Here is a 12,674-nt window from a genome sequence, read left to right as displayed (position 1 = left end):
GCAGCCATAAATAAATAAATAATTTTTTAGAAAGAAAATAGTTTACAAAAACAAAAAGAGCCAGGCCTTTTTCTCCTGGAAATAGGAAGCAAGGTTTCAGCGGCTTCTGAGAGGGCCGAGGCCAGGCAGGATGGGCGGGGAAACCAGCAGAGGTTTGCAATTACCCCTAGGGGTAGGAGAGAGGGTGACCGCACTGTTGGATTCTGCGTATTTGTGTGAGCACCAGTGTGGTTCCTCCCAACAGAACTATAGCCACCGGGTGTCAGCATGCAGTGGGCAGGCAGCCAGTGTAGACAGATGGGAGAGAAGAGCGAGGAGGGATCTGGGTTGAAGGTGTTGGCAGAGGATTGGAAGAGAAGGTCCCTGGGGTGTAGAATGATGGGGAGGTGGAAAGGCAGATGCATTTGAAGAGCAGAGAAGGTTTGAGAGGGATCAGGAGGCCATCAGAGAGTCAGCCTAGTGGAAGGAAGGGCCCAGGAGACCTGGAAGGGAGAGGGTCATGCTGAGTGCATGGGTGAGAACTCAGCATTTTCAAAGGGGTCATCTTGGGAAGGACTGACTGTGGAGTGAGGTGGACCTTCACTTGGAGCTGAAGGGGGTGAAGGGCTGAGAGGTTCACCTTCCCCCAGGAGCCCATCCCTTTGTGACCAAGGGGAAGTGACCACAGAGCAGCAGATGAAGACCCAGAGGTGGGCTGCAGCAGTCCTCCCACACTGACAGCCACACCGGAGTCACTAGGATTAGAGGGGAATCAGAGCTGTGTGACCTTAAGTAAGCTACTTAACTTCTCTGGGCCTTAGTTTTCTCATGTGTATAATGGTACCTTCTCAGGTAGCTCAGTGGGTAAAGAATCCATCTGCAATGCAGGACATGCTGGTTCGATTGGGTTGGGTTGGGAAGATCCCCTAGAGGAGGGCATGGCAACCCACTCCAGTATTTTCGCCTGGAGAATCCCATGGACAGAGGAGCCTGAACTGCTACAGTCCATAGGGTTGCAAAGAGTCAGACACGACTAAAGCAACTGAGCACGCAGAGACTGGGGAGGATGCAGAAAGGGAGGAAGCTCAGAGCTCTGTGGGCATGAGGTATCCACTCTGTGGTATTGTAGTTATTAGGGATATACTTCTTTCCTCCCTTCAGACTCGAGTCCAGTGGTTCTCAGATGTGAAAGTGCATCAGAACCACCCAGAGGGCTTGATAGAGCAGCCTGCCAGGCCATGCCCCAGAGCTTCTGATTCAGGAGGTAGAGGAGGGGGGCCAGGTAGCACTGATGCTGCTGGTGCGAGGACACCTCTTGGGCATCACTGCTCTAGAGTCTCTACAGACCATGAGACCTTGGCAGGCAGAGGACCCCCAACATCCCACAGTGACCAGCATAGAGCCCGGGCCTGGGCCTGGGAGGAGTGACTCCAGGACGAGCACAGATTCTCAATACAGCAGCTGGTCACCACAAGAAGAGGTGGTGTCGAGTGAAAAAAAGGTCACTCGGGAAGAGCCTCGAAATTATGGTGGTTTGTGCGAAAGCTGGATTTGTATCTGGGGAGCAAACGCTGAGGTTCACAGCAAAGCAGTCACCATGCGTTTTATCGGAACTGCTGTCAGAGGCAGAATGCTGGTCTGGAAGGACCATGGCCCTGGCGACACTGCTGGCTTCAGAGCGCTCATTTGCTGGCTTGTTCCAATGACGTGATGCTGTGTCCTGCATCTGGAGAGCACGTTTGCCCTGGGAAGATCACTGTGTCCACTGGCCTTGAGCCTTTTCCCGAGGCTGAACTTGAATGTCTCCCCATGTGGACTTGGTCCAGGATTTTTATTGTTCTGTGAGCCCGGGAGAAACCCTCCCCAGCACCCATTTGGAAATGAATTAACTGTTTTGCTCAGACAGTGATTGGTTCTCCATGCCCGGTGCTCCGGCCTCCTGCCAGATGTGGGCCACCACCTGCCAGGAGAAACGTCCTCTCTCCAGCCTTGCGGCCAAGCTCGGAATCCCAGGTGCAGCCAAACAGCCCATTATGAATATTATTTGTTAAGAACCAAGTATTAAATTAGCACAGGAGCAGTCCTGGCCTGGGCCAGCAGGATTTGCCAGCCAAGTGTGGTGCCCGGGGAGCAGAGAGGCCCCTGGGTAGGCTTCCCTGCTTCCCGCAGAGACACCAAGGCTGGTAATTCACCCACGCCGAGGCCAGCGGCTCTGCTAGGCAGGCAATTAAGTCAAGAAAGGGAACCCGCTCTGCTGACGGCTGGGATTAAAGCTAAATGAATTCAACTCAGAGAAAAGGGCTGCAACCCTTCTCCCTCTGGTCTCATTATCTTAATTAACAGTGTTTGGCAGGAGTATTGAGGCCTGCATTGATCGAGCTGCTCCTGTTACCCCTCAGAGCCCTGGACACAAGTGAGCCTCAGTAATAAAAACCCAATTCTCAACAGCCCTCTGAATTTCTTTCCAGCTCTCTTCCTCTAAGAAAAGCATGGGGTTTCTGACTTGGAGGGGGTCCTTTAGACCAGGGTTTCTCATAGTGTGGCCTGAGGACCACTCTCCTCAAAGTATCTGGGATATGGTGATAAAATGCTCTTCCCCAGCTCCATGAGACCTATCCAGCTGAATCTCCAGGAGTCAGACTCTAGGAGTGGTGGTATTACTTTTTTCTCTTTAATTTTATTTTCTGATTGTGGTCAAATATACTTGACATTGTGCATGCATGCTAAGTCACTTCAGTCATGTCTGACTCTTGTAGCAAATTAGGCTCCTCTGTCCATGGATTCTCCAGGCAAGAATACTGGAGCGGGTTGCCATGCCGCTTCCTGATGCAGGGATCGAAACCACCTCTCCTGCAGCTCTTACATTGCAGGCAGCTTCTTTACCGCTTAGCCACCAGGGAAGCCCATACTTGACATTAAGGACATTCATACTGTAGATGGTGGCTCAAACAGTAAAGAATCTGCCTGCAATTCAGGAGACCCGGGTTCAATCCCTGTTTCGGGAAGATCCCCTGGAGAAGGGAATGGCAACCCACTCCAGTATTCTTGCCTGGAGAATCCCATGGAGAGAGGAGCCTGGTGGGCTACAGTCCATGGGATCACAGAGTCGTACATGACTGAGCATTCATTTCCAGAAATTTCTCATCATCACAAACAGAAACTCTGAACCTACAAAACCATAATTCTCCACCCCTCCCTCCAACACCTGGAAACGTCTATTCACTTTTTGTCTCTCTGAATTTGACTAATCTAAGTCCCTCATATAAGTGGAATCAAACAGTATGTGTCTTTTGTGATTCACTTATTTCATGCAGAGTATCTTTAAGGTTCACACATGTTGTTGAAGCGTGTGCCAGCTTTTTCCTCTGTTTTTAGTAATATTCCGTTTTATGGATGTACCACATTATCTTCGCATCTATCAGTGGACATTTGGGTCATTCCTACCTGTTGGCTGTTGTGCATAATGCAGTTATGAGTGTGGTGTGCAAATACCTGTACCGGTTCTAAGGTACCATCAAACTTGCAGCCATGTGAGCCAACCTTCTGAAACTGGAATCACCTGGAGAGGTTTGACAACTCAGGATGCCCTAGCCATACCCTAGACCAACCAAATCACCCATAGATGGGATCTAGTTCCTGTATTTTATTTTAACTCCCCCAGTGGTTCTGATGTATGGCTAAGTTAGAGAACCATGGGTTTAAACCAGTGATTCTAAAATTTGGGGTGTTTACAAAATTCAGTTACTTTTAAGAGTACACACCCCTGAGAGTCTCTTTTAACTGGTCTATGGGGAGCCTGAGCTTCAGTGCTCAAAGCTCTTCAGGTGGTTCTCATATGTCACCAGAGTTGAGGCCGTGTCTCATTCAGTCTCTCATTGAGAAAGGAACCTGCTAAGGCTGCTGGAGGTGACACTCTCTGCCCAAGGTTCTGAGCCCTTTGGCACCTGAGTCTGCACTGGTCCCCAGAGCTGATTCCTGAGCCAGTCCCACGAGTTCTCCAGACTCTGCCACACAGGTGCAGAGGATAGCTCGTATATGGAATCTCCTTTTGTCCTACTCTTAATTTGAACTGTTAGCCTTGAATGAGAACCGGGTGTTCTGTTATAATGCTTGCTGTGAAATAACAACTTTGTTCCAACACGACTGACACATTAAGGAACAGTATTGCTGTATTAGGGAAGATGACTCATATATTAGGGAACAACATGAACTTATTAGTGAATGTGAAATTTGCATTTGCTGATGTGCCGTTTCTTAAGCTTTCATGGAGAAAACGACCCAGCCGAACCAAACAACATGTGACGAGGGAAAAGATCTCAGAAATCTGCCAGCGACCTTCACACTCCGTGTGTGCTTTGAGCGGACACCCATCCCCAACTGATGTTCCAGTTTCTGATACCAAATAGCCGCCTCCTCCCAGCACCTCACAGTAGCTCCCGCGCAGCAGCCCTCAGGCCTTTTTCAAGGAAAGGGATATTTCTTGTAGTGTGTGCGCGCATATTTCTTATCCACATACATGTAGAAAACGGTGCTACCATTTTCATTAGGTTTTTTAGGTGCTGCCGATGAAGGCTTTGCGTGCTGTGTGCGGCCCTCTTTTCCCCCAGAAGTCCTGTGGTTTTATTGTGTGATTTTGCATAGCTGAGCGATTTTTAGGAAGGACTGAGTATATCGCCTGATGGCGGAACTAACAGTGTCCGTACACGTCGATTCTCACCATCTTTTTACTAATAGTTTAGGAGCGCACTGCCAGGCTGCTCTATCTGCTGCCGCTGAGAACTCACCCCAGACACCCCTGGATGGCGCCCTCCTCTGCGGGGTCAGCAGCTGCTGCCAGCAACCAGCTGCTCTGGGATCAAGAAGCAATGAGCCCTGTCTGGCACAGGCTTCTTCCAGGCCTTACCCCAACACACTCTCATCCCTCTTGCTCCCTTTGGCTTCAACCCACTTAGGGTCTGGACTTTTAGGTCACTTGATCTTTTTTTCTTGGGTTCCCTAAATCCACACCTGCTGCCCACCCTGTCTCACAGCCTGCCTTCACTCTGGAAGCTCATCTTTCTGACATTTGGTCTGAAACAATTCTATGGCCTGGTTCCCACCTTGAAACTAGATTTGCCCTCATAGAGGGCATTCATTGGTATTTATTTCGACCCATTTTGGATCCTGGTTCTCATTCCAGGACACCCCTTCCTGGGATGGTCCCTCTTCCTAGCTTCTGTCTTCATGAATAACCCCTCCAGACTCCTGTTGGCTCACCAGGTCACCTGGCTCCTCTACTCATGTGTCCTGCCACCTGACCTGTAGAAGTCTGCTTCAGAGATGAAGATGTAGCTATTTCACACTTTGCTGTATTTCATGAGAAAATAGGTCTGTAGCATGTCTTCATAGCATGACATGAACCCAAATGATTTTCTTTAATATCTGTTTGTTCAACTGGCCTATCTTGCTGTTTAATTTTAGCTTCCCTGTTATAGACTTGAAAATTGAGTGTATTGAACATGTGTTGTTTGGGACTTTTCTTTCACTTGTTGTTACCATGAATTCAAGGTCAAGCTGCCTTGTACAGTGTCAACATTTGGAGGCCAGCCCTGAGTGGTCCGTGAAGAAACAGGATTGAAACTAGACATCTTAACTCTGTTATTCTGAACTGGCATTCTCACTCCCATGTCTCTGCAAGGATTTTCCTGTCAGGTTACATAAGACGAGAATTCATTCTGATGTTTGAATAAAGCAACAGCCACAAAACTGTCAGTATCTTGGGGGCCAAGCTAGTTCTTTCCTGCAAATATCAGTTCAGTATCAGAACACGTTTATCTTGCAGTCACTTAAAATCCTCATTGGTGAAATCAAAGTTTCCATTCTCTTTTCTTCTAAAACAGAGGTTAATAAACTACAGTATTTGGACTGCAAAGCCTAAAATATTCACCATTTGGCCCTTTACAGAAAAAGTTTCCCAAGCCCTGTTCTAGAACGTAAAACCTGGTGGTGGGCATATGTAAACCAAGGGTTTTCCTCATGAGATTGAAAGGGGTAGCCTTCAGGAGAACAGTGAACCCTCTGAACTCAGGTACAAAATTTGGTTTATGTTGCAAACATGCATTTTTGGAGATACAGGCTTGGTCTATTGTGTTCACCACTAAAACAGTGCCAGACACAGATGCTCAGCAAAAATTAATTGAGTAAGTTATTGAGGAGGAGGGTGTGGCAGAGACAGGCAAGAACCAGATGAAGGAAGTCTTTGCAGGATTTTATTCCCAGAGCAGTGGGAGGAGGAGGAAGGGGGTCTGTGCGGAGGCGTGGTATCTTCTGGGTTATGTTTCTGAAAGAACACCCTGGCTGCTGTTTGGGAAACGGAGGATAAGACTGGAAATAAGAGAGATCAGTGAGAACTCTCAAGAGATGGGAGCTTGAACAGAGTAGACTTGGAAGGTAAAACTGACTTGCTAACATGCGGGTGACATTTCAGAGAACAAAGGCGACTCTGCTGTTGTTAGCCTGAGCCCATGGGTGGAAATGGCAGAGAAATTAAGAGCCTTAATAAACATCCTCACCAAGTTTTTTCCTATGATTCTCAAGTGCCTGGTTTGGGGTTTATTTTTAATAGTAGGTTATATTTAATTACTACCAACTGGAAATTGTTTAATTTCAAATGTGAAATGGCAATGGTTGTTTTTCATCTGATGGTATACACGAGTTACCATGCCCCCCCCAACTCTTTTCTTTTAATTTAATGTATTGATTTTTGGCTGCCTTGGATCTTTGTTGCTGCATGTGGGTTCAGTAGTTGTGGCACATGGGCTTAGTTGCCCCACGGCATGTGGGATCTTCCCAGACCAGGGATGAAACCCATGTCTCCTGCCCTGGCAGGCAGATTCTTAACCACTGGACCACCAGGGAAGTCTTGCTGGCCTACTGTTAATGTGGCCTGCTTTTGATACTTTGGGTCAACTCAGGAGTTGATGTCTCCTTCTGATCAGCTGTAAATTGTGTGTCACAGCCTCAAAGGTGCTGTGGAAACCCTACCACAAATCACCCCCAATACAACAAAGACTCTTCAGAGCCTGCAGGTGATCCAGGGCTGGTGTCTCCTCTGGGGCCATGGTCTCTTCATGCTGTCTACCCAGATATGGAAACTGAACCAGGGATGTTTTCATAAACCAGAGCCCTCTTCTTCTTTCTTTCTTTCTTTCTTTTTTAATTTTATTTTTAAACTTTACATAATTGTATTAGTTTTGCCAAATATCAAAATGAATCCGCCACAGGTATACACGTGCTCCCCATCCTGAACCCTCCTCCCTCCTCCCTCCCCTCACCATCCCTCTGGGTCGTCCCAGTGCACCAGCCCCAAGCACCCAGTATCGTGCATCGAACCTGGACTGGCATCTCATTTCATACGTGATATTTTACATGTTTCTGAGCCATGTAGCTCCTCCCTTACCTTCCAGCAGAGGCCTTCTGATACTACACGTAGCTCAAGTTGAGTACTTGGCAGGCACCAGCTGGAGGTGCCATGCCGGTGGGTAGAGGTGAAGGTCTCTGAGGGGCCCGTGTGCACCCTCTGTACCCTCACAGCTCCCAGCACAGCACTGAGAACATAGCGGACACCTTCATTTGGCGCCTTTTGCCGCTCTGTACAAGCAAATGCTCAACCCAGACAGACAGTGAATTTACCTGTTGGACTAGGTAAGGGGTCTGGTTTTTGTTTAGTTGTACGCTCACATGGTCACACAAGTGCCAGGCATGCAGTTGGTGCTTAGTGCATCCTTATTAAACTGAAAAATGGTGTACCCAATTTTTACATGATGAGCTATACTGTGTAGGAAGTGAGGATGGATAAATAGAGATGACTTAGTATCTTTGGCAGATTAGAGGGGAAAGAAAAATCAGTGGATTTATTTTCTAGTCCTCAGCAGAGGCTGCCTTGGGAAAGGAATGGGGTCCCTGGCTGGGCTGAAGTTCAAATATATCTCTTCCTAATGTTTTCCCCAACTTCCATCAGCAAATCTTGAATGAATGAATTCACAACCTTATGAATGAATGCCGAGTTATCACAAAGATTAAATATTTTCTGAAGTACTTACAACCATGCTTGCTATTTTAAAAAAAATGCAACATAATAGATAAAAAGAGAGAAAAGCTCTGTCTGCATCACACAGTATCTGCCAATAGGCATGGCCACGGACCCAGAGGAACACAGGGTCTAAGAAGCAACCACATCACAAAGGGGTCCCCCAGGCCCTAACACCCCCAAGGCTGTTGCTCAGTGCCTTGAGCTTAGATGTCTGTGTCTTCACTCTCCCTTCTTCTCCATAGGATCATGGGAGACTGCCTTGACCTTCTCTTAGGAGTCGTACTCCTGACCAGTCCTGCACTTGGAATGTCTTCCTGCTTCTTTGATGGTTGGAGAGCCATCTATCTTTCCTGCAACCTCACCCAAGTGCCCCAGGTCCCCAACACCACCAAGAGCCTCCTGCTCAGCTTCAACTATATCAAGACAGTCACAACCGCATCCTTCCCCTTCCTGGAGCAGTTGCAGCTGCTGGAGCTGGGAACTCAGTTTACCCCCTTGACAATTTACAGAGAAGCCTTCCGAAACCTGCCAAATCTCAGGATCCTAGACCTGGGTGGAAGTCAGATAGACTTCTTGCATCCAGATGCTTTTCAGGGACTGCCCCACCTCAGTAAACTTCGACTGTTTTCCTGTGGTCTCTCCGATGCTGTATTAAAAGATGGTTATTTCAGAAATTTGGCATCTTTGACTCACTTGGACCTATCCAAAAATAAAATTCAAAGTCTTTACCTTCATCCCTCATTCCAGGAACTGAATTCCTTGAAGTCCATTGACTTTTCCTTCAACAAAATACCTATTGTATGTGAGCAGGAGTTCAAACCCCTCCAAGGGAAAACACTCTCCTTCTTAAGCCTTGCTGATAACCACCTGTACAGCAGGGTCTCAGTGGACTGGAACAAGTGTCTGAACCCATTCAGAAACATGGTCCTGGAAACCCTAGATGTTTCTGGCAATGGCTGGGGGGTGGACATCATGAGAAACTTCAGCAATGCCATCAATGGGAGCCAGATTTTCTCTTTGGTTCTTACTCGTCACATTATGGGTTCTTCATTTGGCTTCTCCAACCTGAAGGATCCTGACTACCACACCTTTGCTGGGCTGGCCAGGAGCTCAATGATACAGCTGGACATTTCACATGGGTATATCTTCTCCCTGAACTTCCGAATCTTTGAGACACTCCAGGAGCTGAAGGTCCTAAACCTCGCCTACAACAAGATAAACAGTATTTCGAGGAATGCGTTTTATGGACTCGACAACCTCCAAGTTCTCAATATATCATATAACCTTCTTGGGGAATTATATAATTATGATTTCGATGGACTACCTAAGGTGGCCTATATTGACCTGCAGAAGAATCACATTGGGATCATTCAGGACAAAACATTCAAATTCCTGGGGAAATTAAATACCTTGGACCTCCGGGATAATGCTCTTAAAACAATTTATTTTCTTCCAAGCATTCCTAATATCTTCTTAAGTGGCAATAAGCTGATGACTTTGCCAAACATCCCACTTACAGCCAATTTCATCCAATTATCAGAGAATAGGCTAGAAAATCTGAATGATCTCTACTTCCTTCTCCAGGTACCTCATCTCCAGATTCTCATTTTAAATCAAAATCGCTTTTCCTTTTGTTACCAAAACCATGCCCCTTCAGAGAATTCCAGCCTAGAAAAGCTTTTCCTTGGAGAAAATATGTTGCAGCTTGCCTGGGAAACTGGGTCATGTTGGGATATTTTTAAGGGGCTTTCTCATCTCCAACTCCTCTATCTAAATAAAAACTACCTGAATTTCCTTCCACCAGGAGTATTTCATCATCTGACTGCACTGAGGGGACTCAGCCTCAAAGACAACAGGCTGACTGTTCTTTTTCCTGGCGACTTACCTGCTAACTTAGAGATCCTGGATATATCTGGAAACCAGCTCCTCTCTCCTGATCCTGATTTATTTGCATCACTGAGTGCCATAGACATAACTCATAACAATTTTATCTGTGAGTGTGAACTTAGTGCTTTTATCCATTGGCTCAATCAAACCAATATCACAATAGCTGGGTCTCCAGCAGACATGTACTGCATGTACCCAAACTCTCTGGCTGGGGTTTCCATTTACAGTCTTTCCACAGAAAGTTGTGAAGAAGAAGAAGTTTTAGAGTCCCTAAAGTTTTCCCTTTTCATCTTGGTCACTGTCACCTTGACTCTGTTCCTCGTGATCACCCTCGCGGTTACTAAGTTCAGGGGGTTTTGTTTCATCTGTTATAAGAAAGCCCAGAGTCTGCTGTTGAAGGACCCCATCAAGGGAAGAGAATCAGATATGTACAAATACGATGCCTATTTGTGCTTCAGTAGCAAAGACTTTGAATGGGTGCAGAACGCTTTGCTCAAACACCTGGATGTCCAGTACAACAGCCAAAACAGATTTAACCTGTGCTTTGAAGAAAGAGACTTTATGCCCGGGGAAAACCACATTGCCAACATCCAGGATGCTGTGTGGAGCAGCAGAAAGATTGTCTGTCTCGTGAGCAGACACTTCCTTAGAGACGGGTGGTGCCTCGAAGCCTTCAGTTATGCCCAGAGCAGGTGCTTAGCTGACCTCAATGGCGCCCTCATCATGGTGGTGGTGGGGTCCCTGTCCCAGTTCCATCTGATGAGGCATCAGTCCATCAGAGGGTTCGTCCAGAAACGGCAGTACTTGAGGTGGCCTGAGGATCTCCAGGATGTTGACTGGTTTCTCAATAAACTCTCTCAATGCATTCTAAAGAAAGAAAAGGAAAGGAAGAAAGACAGTACTATTCAGCTGCAAAATGTAACCACCATCTCCTAGGCAAAGGAGCAGTTTCCACTTATCGCAAGCCACAGATAACTCTGTACCTTTTATTTCCGCCAGTTACCATTTGCATGCCTTTGTGTTCAGTTGCTCGGTCATGTCCTACTCTTTGCGACCCCATGGACTGTAGCCCACCAGGTGCCTTTGTTCATGGGATTTCCTAGGCAAGAATACTGGAGTGGTTTGCCATTTCCTCCTCCAGGGGATCTTCGTGACCCAGGGATCGAACCCGAGTCTCCTGTGTCTCTTGTATTAGCAGGCAGAGTCTTTACCACTGAGCCACCTAGGAAGCCCTTAAGTTGCCATTTGGGGGTCCTTTATGGAGTTGTTGTTTTCCTACAATGAAGAGAACATAAATCTCCTTGATTTTCATAGCAACACAATGTTTTGTCTTGCCAACGTCCAAATGGAAAGTAATAGATCTAGAAAATTGCAACTGCCCCCAGCAGTTCTTACTCTGCATTGATTTCCTTTCAGAACCAGTAACACTGATCTCTCCCATTGCATCGACTACAGGATATATCCTCTGCGTGGCAAGGGCACCTTGGGAGAAGTTACAGATGGCTGACACCCTTTCTCTAGCATTCGTTTCCAGAGGGGCTGGTCAGTGATTCTGAGGCTCTGTGCCTAGCACAACACTAAATAGAAAACAAACAGAAGAAGAGGCATGGTTCCTACTATTACCATGGGAACAACGCCATTGCTCAGTACCGGTCATACCCAGTCTCAGGGATCAGAGTGGCCCCAAAGAAGCCAGCATGAGAATGACTAGATCTCCTGGGGCCGTATTGCCTTACTTCTTCTTACCTCTTGGATCTAACCCTAGTGGGCCATGGACATTCTTTTTGGCTTGCAACCTTTATTTCAACCTGGCTTTCAAGGCTTTTATTTCACCAGCCTATTTCAGCTTTATTTTCCCCCATACTTCATTTATCGACTGCTCATGCTGTTGCAGAAAGAAATTGGACCTGGACCCAGAACTTGGTTTGACTTCTGATTCTGCTGCTCACGAGCTGTGTGGCCTTGAGCACATTACACACCTTCGCTGGGCTTGTTTTCTCGTCTGTAGGCGTGATCCTCTCTACCTCACAGAGTTGACGCGAGAGTTAAATCCACCAAGAATGTCAGGGTGTCTCAGATCTTATCTTTAGCCACCCTAATGGCCATGAGAGGGTCTCCACACCAAGGAGGGCCTTCTGGAGGCAGCTGTGATTTCTTAGAATTTGTATTTTTTTTTTATCTTAAGAAAAATCTATGTGTATTTTGTATTTTTTAGATTGATTTTAATAATAAATGTTTTTATGCAAAAGCATTGAGTTCCGTTCAGTTCAATCGCTCAGTCGTGTCCGACTCTTTGTGACCCCATGAATTGCAGCACACCAGGCCTCCCTGTCCATCACCAAATCCTGGAATTTACCCAAACTCATGTCCTTTGAGTCAGTGATGCAATCCAGCCATGTCATCCTCTGTCATCCCCTTCTCCTCCTGCCCCCAATCCCTCCCAGCATCAGGGTCTTTTCCAATGAGTCAACTCTTCGCATGAGGTGACCAAATTATTGGAGTTTCAGCTTTAGCATCAGTCTTTTCAATGAACACCCAGGACTGATCTCATTTAGAATGGACTGGTTGGATCTCCTTGCAGTCCAAGGGACTCTCAAGAGTCTTCTCCAACACCACAGTTCAAAAGCATCAATTCTTCGGCACTCAGCTTTCTTCACAGTCCAACTCTCACATCCATACATGACCACTGGAAAACCATAGCCTTGACTTAGACGGACTTTTGTTGGCAAAGTAATGA

At 46.8% G+C, this 12,674-nt stretch overlaps 1 protein-coding gene across 7 annotated transcripts in view; it reads left to right on the top strand.

Annotated features, from left to right (window-relative positions):
- TLR5 (toll-like receptor 5) overlaps positions 1–12,674 on the top strand; it is a 35,235-nt gene that overhangs the window by 13,514 nt on the left and 9,047 nt on the right. For 6 of the 7 annotated variants that reach the window (XM_010852831.1, XM_010852832.1, XM_010852834.1 and 3 more), the window contains one exon: positions 8,293–11,012. The exons of the other annotated variant lie outside the window; for it this stretch is intronic. In XM_010852831.1, the coding sequence (XP_010851133.1) occupies positions 8,297–10,873 (2,577 nt within the window). In that variant the 5' untranslated portion in view covers positions 8,293–8,296 and the 3' untranslated portion in view covers positions 10,874–11,012. Of the gene's footprint in view, positions 1–8,292; positions 11,013–12,674 lie in introns of those variants that run through there. 7 annotated transcript variants of the gene reach the window in all.

Source organism: Bison bison, unplaced genomic scaffold (genome assembly GCF_000754665.1).
Source record: "Bison bison bison isolate TAMUID 2011002044 unplaced genomic scaffold, Bison_UMD1.0 scf7180017864317, whole genome shotgun sequence".
Lineage (NCBI taxonomy): Eukaryota > Metazoa > Chordata > Mammalia > Artiodactyla > Bovidae > Bison > Bison bison.
Note: the sequence above shows the minus strand (reverse complement) of the source record. Positions and strands in the feature narration are given on the sequence as shown.